General features: G+C 45.7%; 1 protein-coding gene across 1 annotated transcript; it reads right to left on the bottom strand.

The window, feature by feature from the left end:
• Positions 1–6426: 6426 nt before the first annotated feature.
• Positions 6427–7434, bottom strand: LOC309483009 (trace amine-associated receptor 1-like; the record flags this gene model as incomplete). The annotated part of the gene is made up of 2 exons (XM_082148646.1): positions 6427–7034; positions 7107–7434. 2 exons carry the CDS (start codon positions 7432–7434, stop codon positions 6427–6429), a joined length of 936 nt encoding a protein of 311 aa, XP_082004772.1.
• Between the last annotated feature and the right edge of the window lie 16479 nt (positions 7435–23913).

The raw sequence follows: 23913 nt of genomic DNA, 5'->3' as shown, positions 1-23913 counted from the left end.
AGAAATCCGGAGGACACAGTTCATTTAAATGATAAAATTCAAGTTCCCGCTGCCACGTCTCAGTGAGGGCCATAAAATCAAGATTTGCGTTTGTGAACAAGTCTCCCAGATAAAGTGCCTTGTTCGATATGGAGCGGGCATTCAGTAAAGCGAACCGTGTTTCCAGCGCGTAATGGACTGGAGGTGTGCGATGACCAGCGGGGCACCACGGCGCAGCCAGGGGAATATTCATCATAACAGTTCGCAGAACGCGCTCACGCGGAGCGATGATCTGGGCTTGTCGGGTTGGAAAAATCCGATCAGAGTGCAAAAGAGGGTGAGAAGCGAAGGCCGGTTGCGCACAGTGCGACTCCAATGCCCGGTCACTGACTGGAACCAGACGAAGGCACCGCTCAGCTCCGAAAGATCTGGACCCGCCGAACCATGATATTTGCCCTCGCTGCTTTCTCTGTCTAGACTGTACACCAGCCCTCGATCTCCTCTTCCTTCTCCTGCCACGACGCTTCACTAGCAGCAGGTACTCTGGTGATGATGTGGCGCATTCAAAATGCGGAGGGAAATATTCCCTGTACCTGTCCCAGGTAACATACACGTCTTTCATTTGCTCCTTAATTCGAAATAGCATGTGCCGATCATATTGAATGACAGCAGAGACACAGCTTTTAGTTGACAGGCTTGATAAGGCATAAAATAACATTAGGCAAAGAACTATTAACCGAGTCAGCGGAGAGGTGGCAGACGCAAAGCCGAACACAGGCGCCATCATGCCACGTCACCTCAAGTCAGCTCTGCTAGACACAATATATGAATCCCAGGGAGACCGGGGAAAACATTCTGCTGGAATAGGTGGCCGGTCGGAGAGACGGGCCAACACAGTACAAAGCACTTCACTCAGTATACAAAATAGAGCGGCACGGCCGGTCTATAAGCGTATAATAGTGCAAAATAGTAGGGCCGGCAGAGCGGGCCCACACAGTACATATGCTGGAATAGGTGGCCGGTCGGAGAGACGGGCCAACACAGTACCAAGCACTTCACTCAGTATATAAAATAGAGCGGCGCGGCCGGTCTATAAGTGTATAACAGTGCAAAATAGTAGGGCCGGCAGAGCGAGCCCACACAGTACATATGCTGGAATAGGTGGCCGGTCGGAGAGACGGGCCAACACAGTACAAGCACTTCACTCAGTATATAAAATAGAGCGGCGTGGCCGGTCTATAAGCGTATAACAGTGCAAAATAGTAGGGCCGGCAGAGCGAGCCCATACAGTACATAAGCACTTATTAGGGTAAGAAAAGAGCGACATAGTCGGTCTTTCATGAAGACAATAGACCCCCGCGCCACAGGGTGGAATGCGGGCGGCCAGCAGCGCGGGCCAACTCCGGTAAGCAGCGCGTAAAGGGGAATGAGAAACAGAGCGGTCCAGCCGGTCTGAGTCTAAAACACTTCACCCTAAGTATCATTCCAGAAATATCGTCAGCGTGTAAACGTAGTCTGCACATGAGAGACTGGGCAGAGCATATATGTCACCTACACTGACAGTAATTATGCCTGTAAGGCGTGAACTTCCAGGTTATAAAACCTCACGAATGTTGATGGGGAGGCCCAGCCCGCTGCCATACAAATATCGTGGATAGAAATTCCGCTGGACCAGGCCCACGAAGAGGCCATGCCTCTAGTAGAGTGGGCTCTGATACCCAGAGGGCACTGCAGGTGTTTGGAGGCATAAGCTGCTGCAATCGCGTCCACTATCCACCTGGACAGGTTCTGTTTCGAGGCCTCCAGGACCAAGGACAGATCCCAAATAGGAACCGAGGGGGGCCGCGGGGGATTCATCCGTCTAGCTCCTCTGAGGAAGCGGATAATGAGCTCGTTTCCTTCCTATTCCTTCCTAGCTGCTTTGATACAATCTGTATTGTGAAAAGCGCTATACAAATAAACTTGACTTGACTTGACTTGACTTGACTATTGCCCGGCCGCGCGTCGTCTCAGCGAACGCTGCAATAGCCGCCACATACACTTTGAGCGTGGAAGGGGACCTGCCCTTTTCCAACAGCTCTTGTAGGAAGGAGAGCACCCGCGGGACCCCGCATGCGCGTGGATCCAAGCTCTTAGTAGCGCACCATTTAGAAAACACCGACCATTTAGACGCGTAGAGCCGTCTCGTAGAGGGAGCTCTAGACTGTGTGATCGTGTTCACGACCCCTTCTGGCAGGTCAACGGGTATCCGTTGATCACCCATGCATGCAGAGACCAACGCTCTGGATGGGGATGCCAGATCGATCCACCGGCTTGGGAGAGGAGATCCTTTCTCACCGGGATCGGCCATGGGGATGAGTGCGACAGCCTCACTAGCTCTGGGTACCAAGTTTGGTTCTCCCAGCGCGGGGCTATAAGAAGCACTGAGTGGTGCGTTTCCCTGATCCTCGAAATGACCTGTGGCAACAGGGAGATCGGAGGAAAAGCATACAGCGGGAGGCTGGGCCAGGTCTGGGACAGCGCGTCCTCGCTTTTCGAGAAAAATTTCGGGCAGTGAGCGTTGTCTTTCGACGCAAAGAGGTCGATCTCTGCTCTGCCGAATAGGCGCCAGAGAAACTGGACTGTCTGGGGGTGCAGGGACCATTCTCCCGGGGGAATGTTGTCCCTGGACAGTCTGTCTGGACCAACATTCAGGTGGCCCGGCACGTGCGCGGCTCTCAGCGAGCGCAACGAGCGGTAAGCCCACACAAGAAGGCGTTCTGTCAGCTTGCACAGATTCCTGGATCTGACACCGCCCTGTCGGTTCACATAGGACGGTGTACTGATATACCTGACCGTCGAAGGCGAATCTCAAGAATGGCCTGTGACGGGGTATTATCTGGATCTGAAAGTACGCGTCTTTTAGATCGAGAGATATAAACCAGTCCCTCGGGCGAATCTGCGCGAGAATTTGTCTGGTTGTGAGCATTTTGAACGGTCTTTTCATAAGAGCCTTGTTCAAATGTCTCAGATCCAAAATTGGTCTGAGAGCTCCGTCCTTCTTGGGAACGAGGAAATAACGGCTGTAAAAGCCCGACTCGCTCATGGAAGGGGAAACCGGTTCTATAGCCCTTTTACACAGAAGTGTAGCTATTTCTGCTCGAAGTAGATGTGCTACTTCCCCATTCACTCTGGTCTCGATACGCGCTTGAAAGCGCGGAGGGCGGCGAGCGAACTGCAGAGTATAGCCCTTTTTTACTGTGCTCAGCACCCATTCTGACGCGCCTGGAATAGCTTCCCACGCTTTTGCCCAAGCGGCATCGGGGGCGAAGTATTCGTGAGGATGTGTGAGCACGTGGGAGCAGGCACAGCATCTGTATTTATAACATGACCGGTCGTGAGGGGTTGTGTAACCGAGCGGGCAGTGAGTAGGTGTGGGCACAGCGGGGTGGACACGTGACCTACTTTTAACGCTCGAGCGGCTTCTGCCTGCTTTATGCGAGCGGGCTCTGTGAGAAACACGGGGTTTATGGTGCTTGTGTGCAGAGGTGAACACAGATAAGTGGGCACATTTACTGCATTTGAAACACATACAGCGCGAGTCGCGCGACCAGGCATAATGCTCTTTTCGAGATATCTCTGGGTCGCCGTGAAAACGGCGGTTGTGTGCAGGCAAGAGGGTGAATTCACCGGCTCGTTGGCTGCGAGATGAGAGTCTGCAGTAACCGTAGCAACGGGGACTGACAGAGCGTGAAGCTTTGACGATGGTCTGGCCGCGGCGGGACCCGATCGTCGCTTCTTTCCTCGGGCTAGGAGGTTTTTGCAGGCTCAGGTTTCACCGCGATCCTCTGCCGGGGTCCCCGGGGTCCCCGGGGAGGAGGCGGCCTGACGCGGCTGGTCGAGCGAGAGCGAGGGTGGCCGCCCTGTCGTCGCTGCGAGGACGGAGGTCGAGCTGGGCGCTGGGCAGAGCTTTGTGCAGGCTGGTCACGAGGACGGCGTGCAGCAGGCCTGGAGCGCCGAGGCAGAAACAAATTCATCGCCTGTGTGGTCTTCTGAACCTCCGAAAAGCAGTCCACGATCCCATTTACCGCTGGGCCGAACAGGCCGGTGGGGGAGAGGGGGGCGTTAAGGAACACTGCGTGCTCAGACTCCCTCATATCCGCGAGCGTGAGCCAGAGATGCCTTTCTGCGACAGTCAGAGAGGCCATGCACCGTCAGCGCGGCCGACGAGGGCTGATGTGGTCCTGCAAGCCTTAGACGGGAGGGCAGCCTTTGAGCGCCAACCAGAGGGCGGGCAAAGGTGCACTGCGACCGCCTCTTCCACGGGGGGAATGGCATTATACCCCTTCTCAGCGGCGCCGTCAACCTGTGAGAGCGTCGATGAGGCGTGTGAAGAAACTCTCGCGGAGAATGGAGCATTCCACGATTTAGAGAGCTCGCTGTGAAGCTCAGGCAGGAAGGGTGCGGTTCTGGCCGCTGGCTGTCGGCGGCGATGATGAAGGAAGCAGCCGTCGAGTCTGTTCGGTGCTGGCTCCTGGGGAGGAGACCAATCAAGGCCCAGCTGTTCAACAGCTCGCGTGAGGAGGCGTAACAGTTCCGCGTCCTCGCCCGCTCGAGTACGGCCCGACTCCTGGACTTAAGAGGAGGCAGTAGACCACTCCTCGCTGTCAGAGGCCAGGATGGAACAGCTGTCTGCGGCGCGTTCATCAAACTCGTCCGCCTCATCCCCTGAAGCGGCGGCGGAGCGGGCGGGAGCCGGGAGGGGGGGCGGGGAAAACGAGAGGGAAGCTCGAGGGAGAGGATCCGGCGAGCTTCTAAGCGCCTTGTCGGACTCCGGTGGTCGCTGTGAGCGGCACTTCTTTTTGCGCGGCCCAGCAGGGACAGGCGGAGCGACATCCTGGTCAAAAACTTCAAGTCGAGCCCGCAGGGTCGACATTGAAAGTTCCTCGCACTCAGGGCAGCCGCCCGTGGAGAGTGCGGTGGCGGCGTGCTCGCGGCCCAGGCAGAGAGCGCAGATGAGGTGGCGGTCTCCGTTGCTGAGCGGAGCGCGGCACGAGCCGCAGGAAAAACGGGGCATTTTGAAAAAAACGCCCCGTGCTCTTGTAGAGAGAGAGAAAACGTGTGCCGCAGTAGGCGAACACACAGCAGTAAAGGATATGACGCCGGATAGCGTAGCAGGCACGGAAGGCTGAAGGCGGCGAAGGCGACCGGCTTCTTCAGGCGCTGTCCTAAGCTTGCTGGTCGCTGGTTTCAACGGCGGCTGCTCTCAAGATCCAGCGATGCGAAGAGCTTCGCTGAAGACAAGAAAATCAGATTTTAGCCTGTGAGCACTGGTTATATACACGCTGGCCACACCCATTCTGACGGTTAGAAGGGTATGGAGGGCGCGAAGCACCTCATTGGTGGCCACGTTGCAGAGTGCTCACTGATAGGCTTAAGCAGTTGCCGCCGAGCAGCCAATGAGCACGCTTATACAGCCTGCCTAGGTCTGCCGGCTGCCGCACTGCGTTGACAACTTACGCAATACGAGAGAACCTCTCGTAAGAGAACTCAGAACTACAATGGAGGCGTTTCAGGGAGTTTAGAAACAGTGCTTTCTGATATAGAGAATAACTCCCTTTGGAATGTACTTTGTGCTTTGTAACTTTTCAGACCATTTTCATTTTTAAAACCGCAACATTACACACTAAAAAAAGTTGAATTTGTACAAATAAAAAATAAAATAAAAATCTTGATAAGACCTTTAAGACTGAGCTTGTAAGTGTAGTTGAAGTTAAGTATTTCTTCAATCTGTTTACACACTGGCTAAAAATGACACAAGAACAAACTCACTTAAGGCTTTTTATAATATGAGATTGCTTATGTATATTCACTTCAGTTTGTGTGACAGAGATAGACTGGATTAAGCAGTGATCATGCAGTTTTAGCACATATAGGTCTTTGCTCTGCAAAAAATCCAATTCTTAATGAATATTTTTTTGTAATGTTCCAAGTATCTAAAATTCCATGAAACAAAATCCATTTGAGAAAAAAACAACGTATAACATATTAAGACTTGTTTTTAGAGAATGAGTCTTGAAAATAAGTGTACTTTGTCTCGTTTCAGTGGCATTTTTTTCACTTCCATGTGAAATGATACACTTATTCAAGATTAAATTTCCAAAACCAAGTCTAAAAATCTTCAAAGTGCACTTTCTTCAAAGAGCTATTTTTACTGAATGATGCAAAAAAACACTTATTATTAACTCATATCAGTTTTTGCGGTGTGGGCGAGTTATGAATCAGGGGATGATCAGGAAACATTGCAGATGGACTTTATTTCTGCATTGCTAAGGCAAAATTCTGAGGCCCACCAGGTATCAAAATACATAAATGTGAGAGCTATCAAACATGATGAACAAATGCAGAATGTCTTGTTTCACTAAGTTCCAATAAACACATATGGCTTGGATCACTGTGATATTACATTTACAACAACTTTATTCTTGAAGAATTGCTCTGAAATATTCTTCCAGACAGAATGACTCTGAATGCGTGTCTGAACCAGCTGTAAAAGGCGGCGTACACTATTGGATTACATGTAGAATTATAGTAGCCGACCCACAGGAACAAGTCAAACAGCAGTAGAGGTACAGAATACCCAATGAAGGGATCGATAACATTACAAAGGAAAAAAGGTGTCCAGAAAGTCAGAAACGCCCCCATGATGATGGCTAAAGTCTTTGTGGCTTTTCCTTCTTTTTTTAATTCAGAATTCACACTCTGAATGGCCTGCACCTGCCTTTTAGCCACATGTAAGATTTTCAGATACATGCAGAGCATGACAAAAGCGGGAACGTAAAAATAGGCCAATGACATTGCGGTAGCTGATGCTCTGCTCTGAAAGAATATGCAACTTCCATCACATTTAATGTTCTCATAGTAAAAATCAATGCCAAGAATATTAAGCTTCATGAAGATCATGCCAAACCCCAGAGCAGCTGAAACAGTCCAGCTGATAATAATCATAACTAGTGTGGCCAGTGATGTTATTTTACTGTGATATTGAAAGGGGTGACATATGGCATAATATCTGTCTAAAGAAATGATACAGAGGTTTAAAATTGATGCAGCGCACAAAGTCACATCAAGACTGCTGTGTATTTTACAGAACAAATCTCCCAGATACCAGCACGTCTCGATGGAGCGCAGCATGCTGGGAGGCATCACAACTCCTCCTACAAGCAGATCGGCCACGGCCAGCGACAGGATGAGGTAGTTAGTTGGTGTGTGAAGCTGCTTGAAATGAATGACCGTTATGATCACCAACAGGTTTCCTATGATTGTGACAATCGACGAGACACTAAAAAGGATGTAGAGTAATATTTGAGTTTCCAAAGGATAGAAAAACTTCGGACAAGATGTGTTACTAAACTCATAACAAAGAAAAGGCTTTTCCAGGATTCCATTTTGGTTGATGTTGACTTGTGCATCCATTTACACAATTCACTGGAGGTTCCCTCTTTGAAACAAGGGAGTGAAGTCAATTCCAGCCTTCAAAAATGCAGCTACATTTATGAATCACTATGAATGAATTACATGTTAAAAGCTCAATGGATTTTAAATGCAATACTTAACTTGACCATATAGGAGAATAAATCTGCGCTGAAGTTTTATTTTTTTAACAATACTCCAATCATGTTCATCTACATGGAAACTTGTTTCACAGACTCTCATCCATGTTCTTACCTTTCCTTCCTTCTACAATGAGCCCAAGCTAAAGAGAGGGCACATATATACTGTAGTGTAGCACAATAGTTTCATAACAACCTCCCTACTGTCAAATCACACAACATTTGAGTTTCCAAGGTAACACAGCCTTCCCAAATGTATACAAAAAAACGCAACAAACGGCTCTGAAACTGCATCTCAACAATGGCTGAATTTGGAATAGTATATAATTAATCCGGACAAAACCTACATTTCAAAACATAACCCAAATAACACTCCAAAACAAACACCCAAATAGTACAACAACAAAAATACTAAACACTTTTGTCTGCCTAATATGTGATGTGGTGAACGTGTTTGAAAAATCTGGTTAACAAATTATAAATGATAAATGAGAATTGAACGTCAAACTTTAAACATGGCTTCTCTGAGGACTCCAATGATGTCACTTTTTCTTGATCATATGATTTAAAGTGATAGTTCACTATTATTTTGAGGTCAATAAGTGGTGTGATGACGTCACTGATCAGCAGTTTCTAAAATACTCCAGCCCTTCTGGCACCGACAACTAGGAATGGCTGACGCGAAACAGTCGTTCCGAAGCTTTGCGAGATCCCGAAGCGCAGATGTTTCGAAACACTGATCCGAAGCGTGATTCAAAACACCCATGTCACGTGACTATGGCCAAACGAAGCCTCGAAGTGTTTCACTAAGTGTTTCATCAGGTGTGGTCCGCCGAATCAGCGTTTGATTGACACGGTCGGGAACAGACCACACAATCGCACATCTGTATAAGTGAAATCAACGCATATTGACCTCGTAGGTTTTTGTGAGAGGAGTTTGATTTTGAGATAGCGGATTTTTGGTGATATAGTGACATTTGATTAGTTATAGGCTATTTAGGCTTACATTTAAATTTACACAACACATTGACTGATAGGCTAGAGACAGACAGAGTATACATAGTGACACATTAATAGATACAAAGAAATAAATATATATAGACAGCTAGATTAATAGATAGATACATATAGATAGATTATAGATACATATATAGATACATAGATAGATTATATCTAGATACATATCTAGGTACATATCTAGATATATTATCTAGATACATAGATTATAGATACATATCTAGATACATAGATAGATTCATATAGATAGGTACATAGATAGATAGATTTGGATAGATAGATAAAATGGAGGCTCCCCAGAAGAGATGCCGTACATCTAGTGTGGGAGCATTTCCGTTTAGAAACCCCAAATAAAGTGAGATGTGTGTAATGTGATCGGCAGCTAGCCTACTGCAACAATACATCATCCATGATGCGCCATTTGAGGAGAATTTGAAATTTGCGTATTTGCCCAGAACTCATGATCCACTAACTTACTGGAAAGCGAGAGCAGTAATCTTTCCTCATTTGTATGCCCTAGCTAAAAAATATCTTTGCATGCCAGCAACAAGTGTCCCTTGTGAGAGGATTTTTTCAAGGCTGGAGAAATTATCTGTAAAAAAAGAAGTAGGCTAAGTCCTTCCACAGCAGAGAAATTTATATTTTTTAATAAAAATCTCAAAAAAAGTGAGACATTGTGGCTTGATTTCTTTAGTAATATTCATTTTGCAGGACCAAAATAACATTATGCACAGTGAGGAACCTACAGGTTACAAGCTTCACATATTAGAAAAATACAATAATAATAAAAAAAAAAAAAAGGTTAATGGCTTGTCAAGGTTGTTTCAGATCAACACCTGCAAGTGACCACTAGGTGTCACCGTTGAGACGGGTGTCGGATTGATTCGAAGCCTCGAAACAGTATGGCCCATTTGGTTCAACTGTTTCATTGCTTCACGAAGCCTCGATCTGCCCACCACTACCGACAACATGCCATGTTCAAAGTCACTCATATCACCTTTCTTCCCCATTCTGATGCTCAGCTTGAATTTCAGCAGAGTGTCTTGACCAAGTCTACATGCCTAAATGCATTTTAAGTTGCTGCCATGTAATTGGCTGATTAGATATTTTGTTAATGAGCAGGTGAACAGGTGTAACTAATAAAGTGGCCGGTGAGTGTACTAATTTTGCCTTCACATGCTATAAGATATTTCCCCACTTCTGAAGTTATGATTACGAGCTTGTCGCATTAAAGTGCATTGTTGTAGGAAAGAACAGGAATCATGGAGTACACCAAATTTATTCTTGCCTGTTTATTGAAAAAAAAAAAATTTATTAAAGCAAAAATTATATTTACCATCCCATTCATTGACAACCATACAAACATTCACCGTGCTATCTAGATATTCAGCTTGCTGACAATTCTGGAATTTGTCAAATACAGGCTACTTTTGCTGTGTATAACACATACAATATGCTTCAAATTATCATTCATGTGAAAATTGTAACAACAAGACAAGGCGAAATTCTTGAGAGAGCGTTCATGTCCAATTTTTAACTAAGAAAATCGTATTTGCGAAAATCCGATAGCACGTGAAGGCAGAATTAGGCATGCAAAACACATCATAGCAGATTTTTGGATTTAGTGAACTTTATCAGATGTTGTGGACTTAAAATGGCACTTCTTTCGTGCAATGATTCAGCATGTTTATTATGTTTATACAGCATGTATGCATGTGATGTCTATGTTGTAGCAGCGAGGGATTCATTTGGTTCTTAATCCTATAGGCCCATCTGCACTTCATGTTTTGGATATTTCACTTGTCAAACAGTGATTCAACTCTCCAGCTTAAAGGTTAAGTGCTGCTCTATTAACTTAACTGTGTGTCAGATTAGCGAAGGGCCTGGATGGACTGAGAAGCACTAAATTAAAAGGAATTAGGCAAATCAGATAAATGCTAAATGTTTTTTACAATTCCAATTATTTTTTAATTAAAATATCTTTGTGAAAGTTGCATCATTGTTTTTTAAATAACCTTTGTTTCATCGACCTGAAGAATGAATGCTATATCAGATGCATGTCAAGTCAAGTCAAGTCAAGTTTATTTGTATAGCGCTTTTCACAATACAGATTGCATCAAAGCAGCTTCACAGTATTAAATTAAAATAATACAACAAAGTTTGTTTCAAGAGGAATTTATTGATTGATAAAATTAAATTAAATATCCCCAAAATATCCCCAACTGAGCAAGCCAAAGGCAACAGTGGCAAGGAACCGAAAAACTCCATCAAGTGACCTAATGGTGTCCTAAAACTCCATCAGGTGACCTAATGGAGAAAAAAAACCTTGGGAGAACCCAGGCTCAGTCGGGGGCCAGTTCTCCTCTGGCATTTATGAGCTAGAGGCCGGATTGTAGTTTGAACTGTAGGATTATATGAATGCCTGGCTGAAGAGATGCGACTTTAATCTAGTTTTAAACTGGGAGAGCGAGTCTGAGCAACGAACAGTATCAGGAAGACTATTCCAGAGTTTTGGAGCCAAATGTGAAAATGCTCTCCCTCCTTTGGTGGTTCTGGATATCCTAGGTATGACCAAAAGCCTTGAATTTAGTGATCTTAAAGAGCGCGATGGATTATAGGGCGATAGAAGATCCGTTAAATAGACTGGAGCTAAGCCGTTTAGGGCTTTATAAGTCAGTAGCAATACCTTATAATTAATACGGAGCTTTATAGGTAACCAATGCAGTGATGATAAAATCGGTGTTATATGATCATATTTTCTTGATCTCGTAAGAACTCTAGCGGCGGCATTTTGGACTAACTGTAGCTTGTTTATTGAGGATGCAGGACAACCAGCTAATAAAGCATTACAGTAATCCAGTCTCGAGGTCATGAATGCATGAACTAACTTTTCTGCATCAGAAACTGATAGCATATTACGTAGCTTAGCAATGTTTCTAAGGTGGAAAAAGGCTGTTTTTGTAACATATGAAATATGATTTTCAAAAGACAGGTTGCAATCGAGTATAAAACCCAGGTCTTTTACTGTAGAGGATAAAGTAACAGGACATCCTATGATGTTAAAGTTGTATTGTGCGAGGTTTTGTGGGCGGTTTTTTGAACCGATAAGTATTACCTCTGTCTTGTCTGGATTTAATAAAAGAAAATTACGCGTCATCTAATCTTTTATATCTTTAACACACTCTGTCAATTTGGAAAATTTAGCGTTTTCATCCGGCCGTGATGAAATATATATTTGAGTGTCATCAGCATAACAATGGAAACTAATTCCATGTTTCCTTATAATATTTCCAAGTGGCATCATATATATGGAAAATAACAGAGGGCCTAATACAGATCCCTGCGGCACTCCATAGTTTACTGGAGTTATGATCGATTTTTCTCCATTTAAATAGACAAAATGGTAGCGGTCAGATAGTTTCCATTTACGCTCTAAAATACGGGTTTCTCTCTTTAAAACATGCGTAGTATTGTTATACCATGGTGCTTTATTTTTCTCTCTGACCTTTTTTAATTTAATAGGTGCAACCACATCCAATGTTCTAGAGAGAATGGTGCTCATAGTGCTAGTTAGTTCTTCTAGTTCATCTGTTTGTTTGGGTTCAGGCAGCAGCTGAGACAGATTAGATAAGCAATTTGAGAAATTATCTATGGTGGATGGGAGGATTGTTCTGCCTGGTTGATAACGCGACGCCGCATGACATATTACAGCAGTACGTAATATGCAAGTTACCATGTAGTGATCAGTGACTTCATCACTTTGTGGAATGATATCTATATCGGTTGGATCGGTTCCATGTGATATAATTAAATCGAGTGTATGATTAAGACGATGAGTTGGTCCGGTGACGTTTTGCTTGACCCCAAATGAATTTAATAAATCTGTAAACGCAGCTCCTAACGCATCATTTGGATTATCTACGTGTATGTTAAAATCTCCAACAATTAATGCTTTATCGACATTGACTAATAGGTCTGAGAGAAAATCTGCAAACTCTTTTAGGAAATCAGCGTAAGGCCCTGGCGGTCTATATACGGTAGCCAAGGCTAGAGATAATAGGGATGTTTTTCTAACATCTAAGAGCGTAACATTTAGTACAAGTACTTCAAATGAAATAAACGTATAACCCGTTTTCTGAGTAACATTTAGAATATCTTTATAAATGGTTGCAACACCTCCGCCACGGCCAATCAGACGGGGCTCATGCTTATAACAGTATCCAGGAGGAGTAGACTCATTAATACCGAAATAATCATTTGGTTTAAGCCAGGTTTCAGTAAGGCAAAGTACATCGAAGCTATTATCTGTGACTATTTCATGTGTCACCGGGTGACATAGAAGGAACTTTGGGAGCGGAACGAGTTGCCCTGGGGGGGAGACTTCCGGTGCGACACCAGGCCGGTTCCGGGCAGAGACGGGAAGGATAAAGTGCAGTTGAGGCACGGGGCACGATTGAGATCGAGAACGGAACGAGTGAAAGCATTGTTGGATATACAGGTTGTTATCGTGAGAGAAACGAGTGGGCCCCGATCTTCGGATCGTTCGTCAAACCTGATGTCCCTCTTTTGAAGATCACGACGGTGGATTGGCCGGCCCCGACGAGGTGGAGTGAAGGTATACTTTTCACTGTGAAGTGGTGTGTCATTGCAGTGTCTGAAGATTGAAGTGAGCACGTGTGAAGATTTACAGTGGTTTGATGTATGCACGCGTATGGGAAAATTACACGCTACCAGCACTCTGAAACCTTTGTCGAGGATCGTCTAGCCCGGTGGTGCGTCAGGAAATAATTTGAACTGCTGTGGGTAAAGCTTTGTACAGGTGTCCCAGTTCATGCCGCTGTGGTAAAGAAAAGAGAAGTTCAGCTCTGTGTGCCGTTGTGAAGATCTGCATGCTGCCATTACTATCCTGTGGTAAGAGAAGACTCAGTTATTAACTGCTGGATTCTGTACTCACCATTGCTGTTCTGTGAACAGAGAAATCCTGTCATCCGCCGCTGCATTCTGCCATTGCTGTCCTGTGGTAAGAGAAGACTCAGTTATTAACTGCTGGATTCTGTACTCACCATTGCTGTTCTGTGAACAGAGAGATCCTGTCATCCGCCGCTGCATTCTGCCATTACTGTCCTGTGGTAAGAGAAGATTCAGTCATTAACTGTTGGATTCTGTAATCACCATTGCTGTTCTGTGAACAGAGAGATCCTGTCATCCGCCGCTGCATTCTGCCATTACTGTCCTGTGGTAAGAGAAGACTCAGTTATTAACTGCTGGATACTGTACTCACCATTGCTGTTCTGTGAACAGAGAGATCCTGTTATCCGCCGCTGCATTCCGCCTGCTGTTGCTCTGCGAAAGAAAGGTGACACTCAGTTATCTGATGCTGTCCTGTGAAAAGAGAAAGTCCACTGTCTGCCGCTACCTAACTGTAGTCCCCTGTGTCCTGCCCACCACCTACTGTTGTTTGCTGCGCCTTATCTGACGGTCATTGCTCTCTGCCCACCCCATACAGTTGTCTGCTGCTCTTCATTGGAAGGTCCTGGTTCTCTGTCCAATCTCTGTTCTCGGCCCTAGCGGTGACACACATTTGGCGTAGTCGGCAGGGTTCCACTCGGAGTTGAGCAGCCAAAGACCCACTATGGCGGACGAAGAGTTGCTGGCCGTCCGGCTTCCGATTACACCCGTGTTTATGGGTGCTCCGTTGGCCCAGAAGTACGGTGGGCCCGGATCAGAGTTTAACCTTACCGAATGGAGAGCACAAGTGGAGTATCTGGCTGGACTACAGGGGTTGAGTGAGGCCCAGAAGGCCCAGTTCGTTCTGAATTCCCCGGAAGGGGAGGCGAAAAGAGAGGTTCAAGCTGCATCTGAGGATGTTCGAGCCACCGCACGAGCCATTTTTGAATTTCTGACTGGGCAATATGGTGATTCCACCCCGGTGGCGGTGCTACGGGCACAATTCTTCAACTGCAAGCAAGGGCCTAGACAAACCTTACGGGCGTTTGCCCTGTGTTTACGAGAGCAGTACACCAAGTTAAAGGGGCGAAGAGACCATGGTCTGGGAGAGGGAGAGACCCTATTGCGAGACCAATTCCTGTTGGGGTTACGAGAGGGCCCTATCCGGCAGAGTCTGCGACGACAGCTTCGTCAAGATTCGGCTTTGACTTTTTAAGATCTCCGCCGAGAGGTCCTTGCTCTGGAGCAGGACCATGCTGAGGCGGTGGATTCTTCTGTGTGCATGGCCGCCAGCGGAGTCAGTGTTCCCGTATCTCCTGGGCCGTCGGACTGGAAACAAGTCTTGCCGGCTGAGTTCATGAAGGATGTCCGTGAAGAGATGGCAGAGTTATCTAAGACCCTCTTGGAGGAATTTCGCCGTAGACGGCCAGAGCCTCCGGTCTTGCCTCGAGAACGCTCATGTTCAGATGGGGAAAGGGACTTTAGAAGACGGCCAGACCGGTCTATCGGTCCCAAGTTCCAGTGGGATGCACAGGGGCGCCCCATTTGTAATAACTGTGGAGAACCTGGACATTATAGTCGCCAGTGCGGCCCTCGTCGTAACTTGCAAGGGGGTTTTTAGGACGACCGGCCACTGTGGGTCAAGTGGTCGGGACCCCCTGGATTGACCCTTCTTTAAATTCGATCCCCAGAGGCAGTTTGGTGGGGCACTGCCCTCTCGTGGAGATCAAGGTGAACGGTGTTAATGTTCGGTGCCTGGTAGACACTGGATATCAGGTCACCTTGTTCACCGAAAGCTTGTCCAAAGAACTGTTTAGTGCTCCTTGCGTGCCGGAGGCTGAAGTCCCCTGGCTCACTTTGCGGGGAGCAAATGGTCTGGATATCCCGTACATCGGATATAGAGTGACCGATTTTGAGATCCACGGAACTGTGGTGCCCCAGAAGGGAATTGTAGTCGTCCGAGACTCTTGCCTGGGGGCACATCGAGCCCTGCTGGGGATGAATGTGATCATGGAGTGTTTGGAGGAACTGTTTCGTGTGGGGCCACTTCGTACCACCCCTTTGGCCGAGAAGCGGGAATGGGAGCGCATTGTCACGGATTGCCGGAGAGTTCAGGTGGCAAGTTCTCAAAGGGACCGCGAAGATACCGGCCATGTGGTCTGTCGGTATGCCCTCTCTGTCCCGGCCCGAAGTGAGGCAGTTGTCTGGGTCCGTCTCCCTGCTCGGACTTATGGTCCAGAAGATTGGGTCTTGGTGGAGCCCCACTGGGAATGCCAGAGTGTGGAGGTGGCACGAGGACTGGCCATGGCCCGTCGGGGGCCGAGTCTCAGTGCGGGTGAGGAATGTGAGATCGTACCCCGTCCACCTGTACCGTCACGAACGGTTGGCACGAATTACTCCGGTGGGTCCCCATCAGGTGAGGAAGGAGCAAGAGGTCCGCTTCTGTCAAGTAAGTGCAACAGTGGTTGAAGTGGCCCTGACATCGGGCGAGCCTTGGTCCGGGCCCTCCGAAAAAGGAATGCCGGTACACCTCAGGGGGGAGTCGTTGCAAGGGGAAGGACTGGGAGAAGAGCAGACGTACCAACTCCAGAAATTCTTGGCCAAATGGCAGCACGTCTTTTCCACCCATGAAGAGGATTATGGATGTACGGATGTGGTGAAGCACTTGATACCTACCGGGGACGCAGCACCTAGTCGAGAGCGGTACCGTCCAGTTCCCCTCACCTTGTACTCCGAGATCCGTACCCTGTTGAGGGGGATAATAGAACAGGGGATAATCCGGGAGAGCAGCAGTCCATGGTCAGCCCTGATTGTGTTGGTACGTAAGAAAACCGGCGCTTGGAGGTTCTGCGTAGATTACCGGAAGCTAAATCAGGTTACCAAGAAGGATGCGTTTCCCTTACCTAGGATTGAGGATTCATTGACTAGTCTAACACATGCCGCCTGGTATTCTACCCTTGATCTTGCAAGCGGATACTGGCAAGTACAGGTGGAGAAAGGGGACCGGGAAAAGACCGCATTTACCACGCCCTTTGGACTGTTTGAATGGGATCGGATGGCCTTTGGGCTCTGCAACGCCCCCGCCACGTTTCAACGTCTGATGCAGCGGTGCCTGGGAGGGCAACTGGTGAACTCCACTCTGGTCTATCTGGATGATGTGATTGTATACTCACCTGACTTTGATTCTCATTTGTTACATCTAGAGCAAGTATTCCGAGCTATGGAGAAGTATGGATTAAAGCTCCAGCCTGGGAAATGTCAGCTCCTTCGTAAGGAAGTAAAGTTCTTGGGCCATCGGGTGAGGGCTGCGGGAGTTGCAGTGGACCCCGATAAAGTTTCCACCGTGCAAAGCTGGGATCCCCCTAGAACCGTGAGACAAGTGAGGTCCTTCTTGGGATTTGTGGGATACTATCGGCGCTTTATTAAGGATTTCTCTAAGATCGCTAAGCCCCTGAATCAACTGCTCGCCGGTTCAAGTCGTCCTTGTGGGCGTGGGTCCCCTGCGGTAGACTGGAGCCCAGACTGTGAGGTGGCCTTTCAGAGGTTGAAGCAGGAGCTGTTACAGGCCCCAATCCTGGGCTACGCGGATTTCACCCAGCCATTCATCTTGTACACGGATGCCAGCAACACTGGGTTGGGGGCAGTGTTGGCCCAGCGGCAGCAAGGAGTAGAGAGGGTAATTGCATATGCCAGTCAGAGTCTCCACCCAGCTGGGCGGAACGATGCCAATTACAGTTCCTTCAAGATTGAGCTGTTGGCCATGAAATGGGCAATGCGCGAGAAATTTAAAGACTACTTGTGGGGAGCCAAAGTACTGGTAGTTACTGATAACAGCCCACTGGTTCATCTCCAAACAGCTAAACTCGGAGCGGTAGAGCAGAGGTGGGTGGCCCAACTTGCCAACTTTGATTATCAGTTACAGTATCGGCCAGGCCGCGAACATGTTAACGCAGAAGTCCTGTCCCGGTTACCTGTGGCGAGAACCGAGGAGCAGTCAGCAGCGGGACCGGAAGAAGGGCTGATGGTGGGAGTGATCGAGGCTCCTGGAGCACAACGGGAGGATGTCCCGGTCAGTTGGGGATGGGATCCACGACGGTGGAGGGAGCGACAGGAGGATGACGAAGGGCTGGTAGTTCTGCGAACTCACTTGGAGCGAGGTATACTCCCGGGGGCGGAAGAAAGGCACACCCAGACGGTGAGGAAACTCCTGGGGCACTGGAAGCAGCTGTGTTTGCGGGATGGTGTGGTTTGTCGTACTACCCAGGACCCAACGACTCGTGAGACCGTGTGTCAGGTGGTGGTGCCGAAAGCTCAGATTCGGCCCTTGCTCCAGGCATACCATGGCCAATTGGGACATCAGGGGAAGGAGAGAACCGTGTCCTTGCTGCGAAGACATTTCTATTGGGTCGGGATGGATGTGTCTGTGGGGGTGTATGTGCAGCAATGTTGTTTTCGTCAACGATGACGATAACGAAATGATTTCGTTGACGCATCTTTTTTTTATGACGATAACGCGACGATGACTAGCTAAAAATGGCTCTAAGGTGACTAAAACATAACGAGACGTTTTCGAGTTTTCGTTGACGAGACGAGACGGAACGAAAATGATTATAAGTCTGACGTTCACAATGCATGTCATTTCTGCCTATTTTGCGTGAAATCTGTCTGTTTTGAGCTAAAAAAGTATCAGCAATGCTGCCGCTTCCTATCCTTGTTTTGGGTACGCCCACCACCCGGCTGCCGCCATGCCTTGCACCAGATTCCACACAACAACAACACCTGCGGCTGCGGCTAGTCACTCGAGTCGCCACACATCTTCGAAGGACCATGGCGGCGAAGCCAATAAACGGGCTTGGTGGTCGGAAACGACGAGATGATTTATGGACATACTTTCAGTATAATCCATCAGAAAGAAAAACGGAATGCATAGTATTGGGAGACGACGGTAAATGTGGCCACAAACTAGGTGGGAAGAATACCACCAACCTCAAGCGGCTCCTGAAGGCTCATCACGCTGATATTTTTTCGAAGGTAAGTTAACTAACAAGTCACGCATATCATATACATTCAATTTTACTCGACAATCGGCTCGTGACACATTTCATGGTAAGTTTAAGGTTTTACATATATCTACTGGCGCAAATTTGCTGCTAACTTCAGGCTAATATTAGCTTGGTTGCGCTAACGTCAATAGCGTATGTTTCAGGGATGCAAACAGCGCGCTTTTCGGCGCCTCCCGATTTTTTCACATCAGTTTGGGTGACTTGGGTCTGATTATAATTTCACAAATTCATCTGAAGATATTCCATAGCTTAATGTGAGGGACAGAAGTCTATTTACATCATTAAATTAAAGTTTATGGAAACTCGTTTTCCCTCATCTGTCAATCATTCTCCATTCAGTATTCAAACAGCGCGCGCGCCTCGTCCGGTTATAGCAGGATGCACGGTAAAACTCTCTCCAATATGATATATTAACATTATAATGCTTGATCTGTAGATAAAAGGCTGTGGATTTGCATAAAATGACTTTATTTTGTGTATTTGTATTTTATGTTTGTTGCTGTTTTTAAACAACTTGCTACCGTGTGCCTGATAGATCACACACATCACAAGGACTATGAATCGGCATCAAACGCACAATAACTGTAATTTAAAACTGAAGAAACAAATGATCAATAAACTGTTGGACAGATACACTAGGATTTGTGCGCTCGACATTTCTTCACTTTGTGCCGTGAACTTTTAAATGCGCACTTGCGCAGCGCTGAACACTGTGACTCCATGTTGCTTTGAGCACATCATTCTGCACCCGCGATGCGCATACGCGCTTTGTGTGCTCTGTTTTGAAGCGTTTCATATTATCATGGTTTTGCACACTGAAAGATTATTAAAAGCCTATATTTTTTATACCTAGCCTACACAATACATTTAAAATGAGCATAATTTAATTGTATATTATTTGTGTGTAGTGTAGGCTATACTGTATAAATATATAGCCTACTACACTTCTGAATTCTTGACATTCATATATAAATATAAAATTGTGAAATGTATGATTGCCTGATTGGATTTTATAAGTACTAATAGTAATTTGTTTTTATTAACATGTTTAGATTTTATAAAATTACTGTGCAGATTTTTTCAAGAATTACTTTTTGCTGCTGATTTATACACTCACTGAGTTTAATAAAAATACATAATACATTTATGTAATATTTAAAGGTGTTAACTGCAATCTTACACTGCAAAATGATAACTTACAAAGGATTAAATTCATCACAATTATGTAAGTATCTGGATATTTGCCGTGGGGCGAGGGCTTCGATAACCTCTCTCTTTTTTGACCATACATGTGTTTGCATCCCTGATGTTTGTGTCACTTTTATTTATTGAACATGCAGGGATTTTGGCCGGGTAGGAAGTGTAGATCGTCATTATGTTAAACCATATTTGATTTCAGTGACAGTCTGAAATGTGGAGGGAAAATTTGCATTTCAGACCGGTTGCTGTTCCCCATGTGTTTAACCCCCACCTGAACCGAGCACATTTTCTCCAGTTTCCCAAATCGAAAAGCTTCTTGAACAAAGCGTCAAAACAGCGATGAAACGAGGATGAAAATACAAAAGATGTGACAAAACTGTGGCGACAACGTTTGATAGTAAAGACCTCTTTGTTTTCTAAACGTAATGTGTTGAAACATGATGATCTGCATAATATATACAGTACACTATTATTACTATTACTACTATAATATACAGTATACACACATACACATTTGATTGTTTTGTATTCACATGACATGACTTTTACAGATGTACTTTGTATAGAGAGTAATTGTCTTTGTTTTCTCCTCATCCAGATCCCAGTGACCATTACTCCTATACAGAAATCTGGTTGTCCAAATAATGACAGGGCACAGACATCTATCAAAACAGCCTTCGCCGCAGGATCCAAATACAAGTCAGATTCTGTGGAACAACGTGTCAAAGAACAAGCGCTTGCTCTTTGGATTGGACGCACTGGCCTACCCGCTTGCACAGTCGAGGATGAAGATTTCATCCACATGATGGAGACCTTTGATAAAAGGATGACCATACCCAAAAGAACAAAAATAAACAACTTAGTTGACAAGATTTATGATGACGAAAAACTAAAGTACAAAGAGCGGCTTGCCAGAGCACGTAAAATAACAATTGGGCTGGACATATGGACCAAAAAAGGACTTACAGCTTCATTTCTGGCAATTAGTGCATGTTTTTTTTGCACTGTGGTAAACAAAGCACAGCACATATTGTTGAGACTTGATCAGATCACACACCCACACACGGCAGAGTGTATAAAACATTGCGTTGACCGATGCATAGAGGACTGGGGAATACCACAACACAAAATTCTAACAGTCATAACTGACAACGGAAGCAACATGATTGCAGCATTCAAGTCTAATGAACCGGATCAGCCCACTAGCTCCGACTCCGAGGATGAATCCATTGAGAGGAGTGACCCTGAAGATTCTGAGGTGGCTGTTATAGAACACCAGAGGTAAATTACTTCAGTTTGTTGTTAATTTTCAGTATGTCAGTCACTCTTGAGTTATGCTTGTAGGTTATAGTCACTTTTTTTTAGCAATTGTTCATGGCAATTTTATTGAATGTCCTTAAAACTATTTATTTTTCTCTGTATTTTTGTATCTTCTAGGTTTGGAGCCATAGATATGAGTAGGACCCCCTGCGTTGTACACACTCTACAACTTGTGGTGAACATGATCCAGAAAGACACAAGTGTAAACCGACTGCTGAGCAAAGTTAGAGGTCTTGTTAAGCTCTTCCGCAAGTCATCGGTGGCAACTGAGCGACTGCTGCAGCTGTGTCAACTAACCCTGGTCAAAGACTGCCCTACTAGATGGTCCAGCACATATCAGATGATATCACGGCTTCTCCAAATCAAGGACTCAGTAGTTCAGGTTGCGGATGGGATGAGCTGGGACTATTTACTGTCAAGTGAGTGGCATAAGCTGTCCGCTCTCAGAGATTTACTCTGAGCACACCCAGTTGCTCCAGAGTGACACACAGTCATTATCCCTTGTGGTGCCTGCCCTTCTGGACCTGCAGGGTCACCTGTCTGAGTTCCCCCATGCCCAGGGATCTAGCTTTAAGGACCTAGCTTCCCTGGCAATTAAGATGAAGTCAAACATGGACAAGAGGTTCAGCTGCTTTCTTGATCACACTGACTCCAAGTTTTCACCTCTCGCTGCTGCTGCATGCTTCCTTGACCCGACAGTTGCACCTGAAGCACTCCTTGAAAATGATGACGAGCAAATAGAGGCACTTCTGAGAAGATCAGAAGATTATATTGCTCAATTGGTGCCACCAGTCGTACGGGAGGAGGAGGCTGAAGATGTGGAGCCAGAGGAGGGAGAAGAATCCAAAGAAGAGCAGCCTCATAACAAGCGGCCCAGATTCAGATTCTTGTCCAAACCAAGCCGGCCTTCCAAGTCTACACTCTCAAAGCCGTGTGTCAAGGAGGAAATCAAGAAATTCAAGGAGCAGTTGTCACAGCCTACAAACCAAGAGACTGCCCTAGAATTTTGGGCTGCACAGGGAGATTCTGTTTATCTGAGCCTAAAACCTATTGCCTTAGACCTTCTGGCCATGCCAGCATCTCAAGCATTTGCTGAGAGAGTCTTTAGCATTACAGGTGACCTCAGTCGTGGCCGTCGTAATAGAGCAAGAGTCATTTTAGAAAGAAGTGCTTTCCTGAAACTGAATCGAGGTCAGTAGGCTAATTTAACGAGCATTTAAGCATTTTTTTTTTTTTTTTACAGATATGTTACTGTGATATTCTGTTTGGGCTTGCTGTGAGACTGCACTAGAGGTAGGGCCCTCCTCTAATTCATTGTGTTAAACCAACATTGTTTTTATTTATTTAGTAAGTTAGTTTGCTTTCTTTAAAGACCAAATACAGTGTTTACAGTATTCAAGGATTGTCTTATTCATTTTTATGTTCAACACAAGTGTCATGTTTACTTCATACTTTAAATTCAAGTATGCATTCCTAACAACCTATGCTCAATGCACCTCAGTATTATTTATTTATTTTATTATTTTGTTTCAGAATGTTTGCAACTTTGCAGTTTGCACAAGTTAAAGATAGACAGGGTTGTATGATGTTTGTGTTTACAAATAATATGCATCTTGTTGTTGCACTGGCAGACAAGTTGAAGCACAAGTTGTAGAGCATAAGTATGTGTTCCTCAATAGCTTATATTTTGGGCACGTTGTTCATTGCACTTTAGCAATTTCTCAAATAAAGCCACAATTGCCAAAGTAAGAATGTTTTTATTCCTGGCTTTTTTGGAGTAAAACAGTGATTCTGTTACCACTTTATCTGTGTGTAATGTTGTAGTAGCTCAAAGTTTTTTGTTGTTAAACTTTAAACCAATCCTTTATTACTGTGATTACTGGTGAAAATAGCCAATGTGCTGAAATTTTTGAAGAGCATCAATTCATGGAAAAAATATAACTTGAAATATGGGGATAAAAGTTTTCTGCCCAATGCGACAAATGAAGTACAGTTTGGCAGCACTGCATCTCCATCAATGAGAAAGTCTAGTTTATTATGCAAAGGTTTTAAGGTTAACTGTTGTTTTATGAATTGCAACACTTGCTACAACCTGTCAAACCTAAGCCCATTTCCAATACTTTTCAACCTAAATTAATTTGTTAAAGACTACTTTTTTTTTCTTTTTTTTTTTTATTGACTAAAACTTGACTAAAACCTTCTTGAGTTTTCGTCGACTAAAACTTGACTAAAACCTTTTTGTGTTTTCGTCGACTAAAACTTGACTAAAACTATCAAGTTTATAAGTGACTAAAATGTGACTAAAACTAAAAAGCATTTTCGTCCAAAAGACTAAGACTAAGACTAAAACTAAAAGGGCTGCCAAAAACAACACTGATGTGCAGGAGTGCCCTCGATGTATACTGTTTAAGGCCAGGAGAGAAGTGAGAGCGCCTCTGGTTCCAGTGCGGCCCAGGGCCCCTTTGCATATGGTGGCTATGGATTTTCTGACGCTGAGTCGGCCGATGGATCGGTATCAAAATATTTTGGTAGTAACGGATCTCTTCACAAAGTATGCGTGGGCAATTCCGACTCTGGACCAGACGGCTTCCACCACAGCAAGTGCCCTTTGGAGGGCAGTGTTTCAGCCATTTGGGTGCCCTGAAATCCTCCACTCCGACCAGGGGCCTAACTTTGAGTCCCGAGTGATCCGGGAACTGTGTCAGCCGGGGGAGCGGGTGCTAGTGCGAGACAACCGGCGCCAAGGGAAGGGCAAGCTCAGTGATAGGTGGGAGGCTGTACCATATGTGGTGGAA

The sequence above is a fragment of the Leuciscus leuciscus genome (genome assembly GCF_965113295.1).
Source record: "Leuciscus leuciscus genome assembly, chromosome: 19".
NCBI lineage: Eukaryota > Metazoa > Chordata > Actinopteri > Cypriniformes > Leuciscidae > Leuciscus > Leuciscus leuciscus.
The sequence above is the reverse complement of the archived record's forward strand: the minus strand, read 5'-3'. Positions and strand labels throughout refer to the sequence as shown.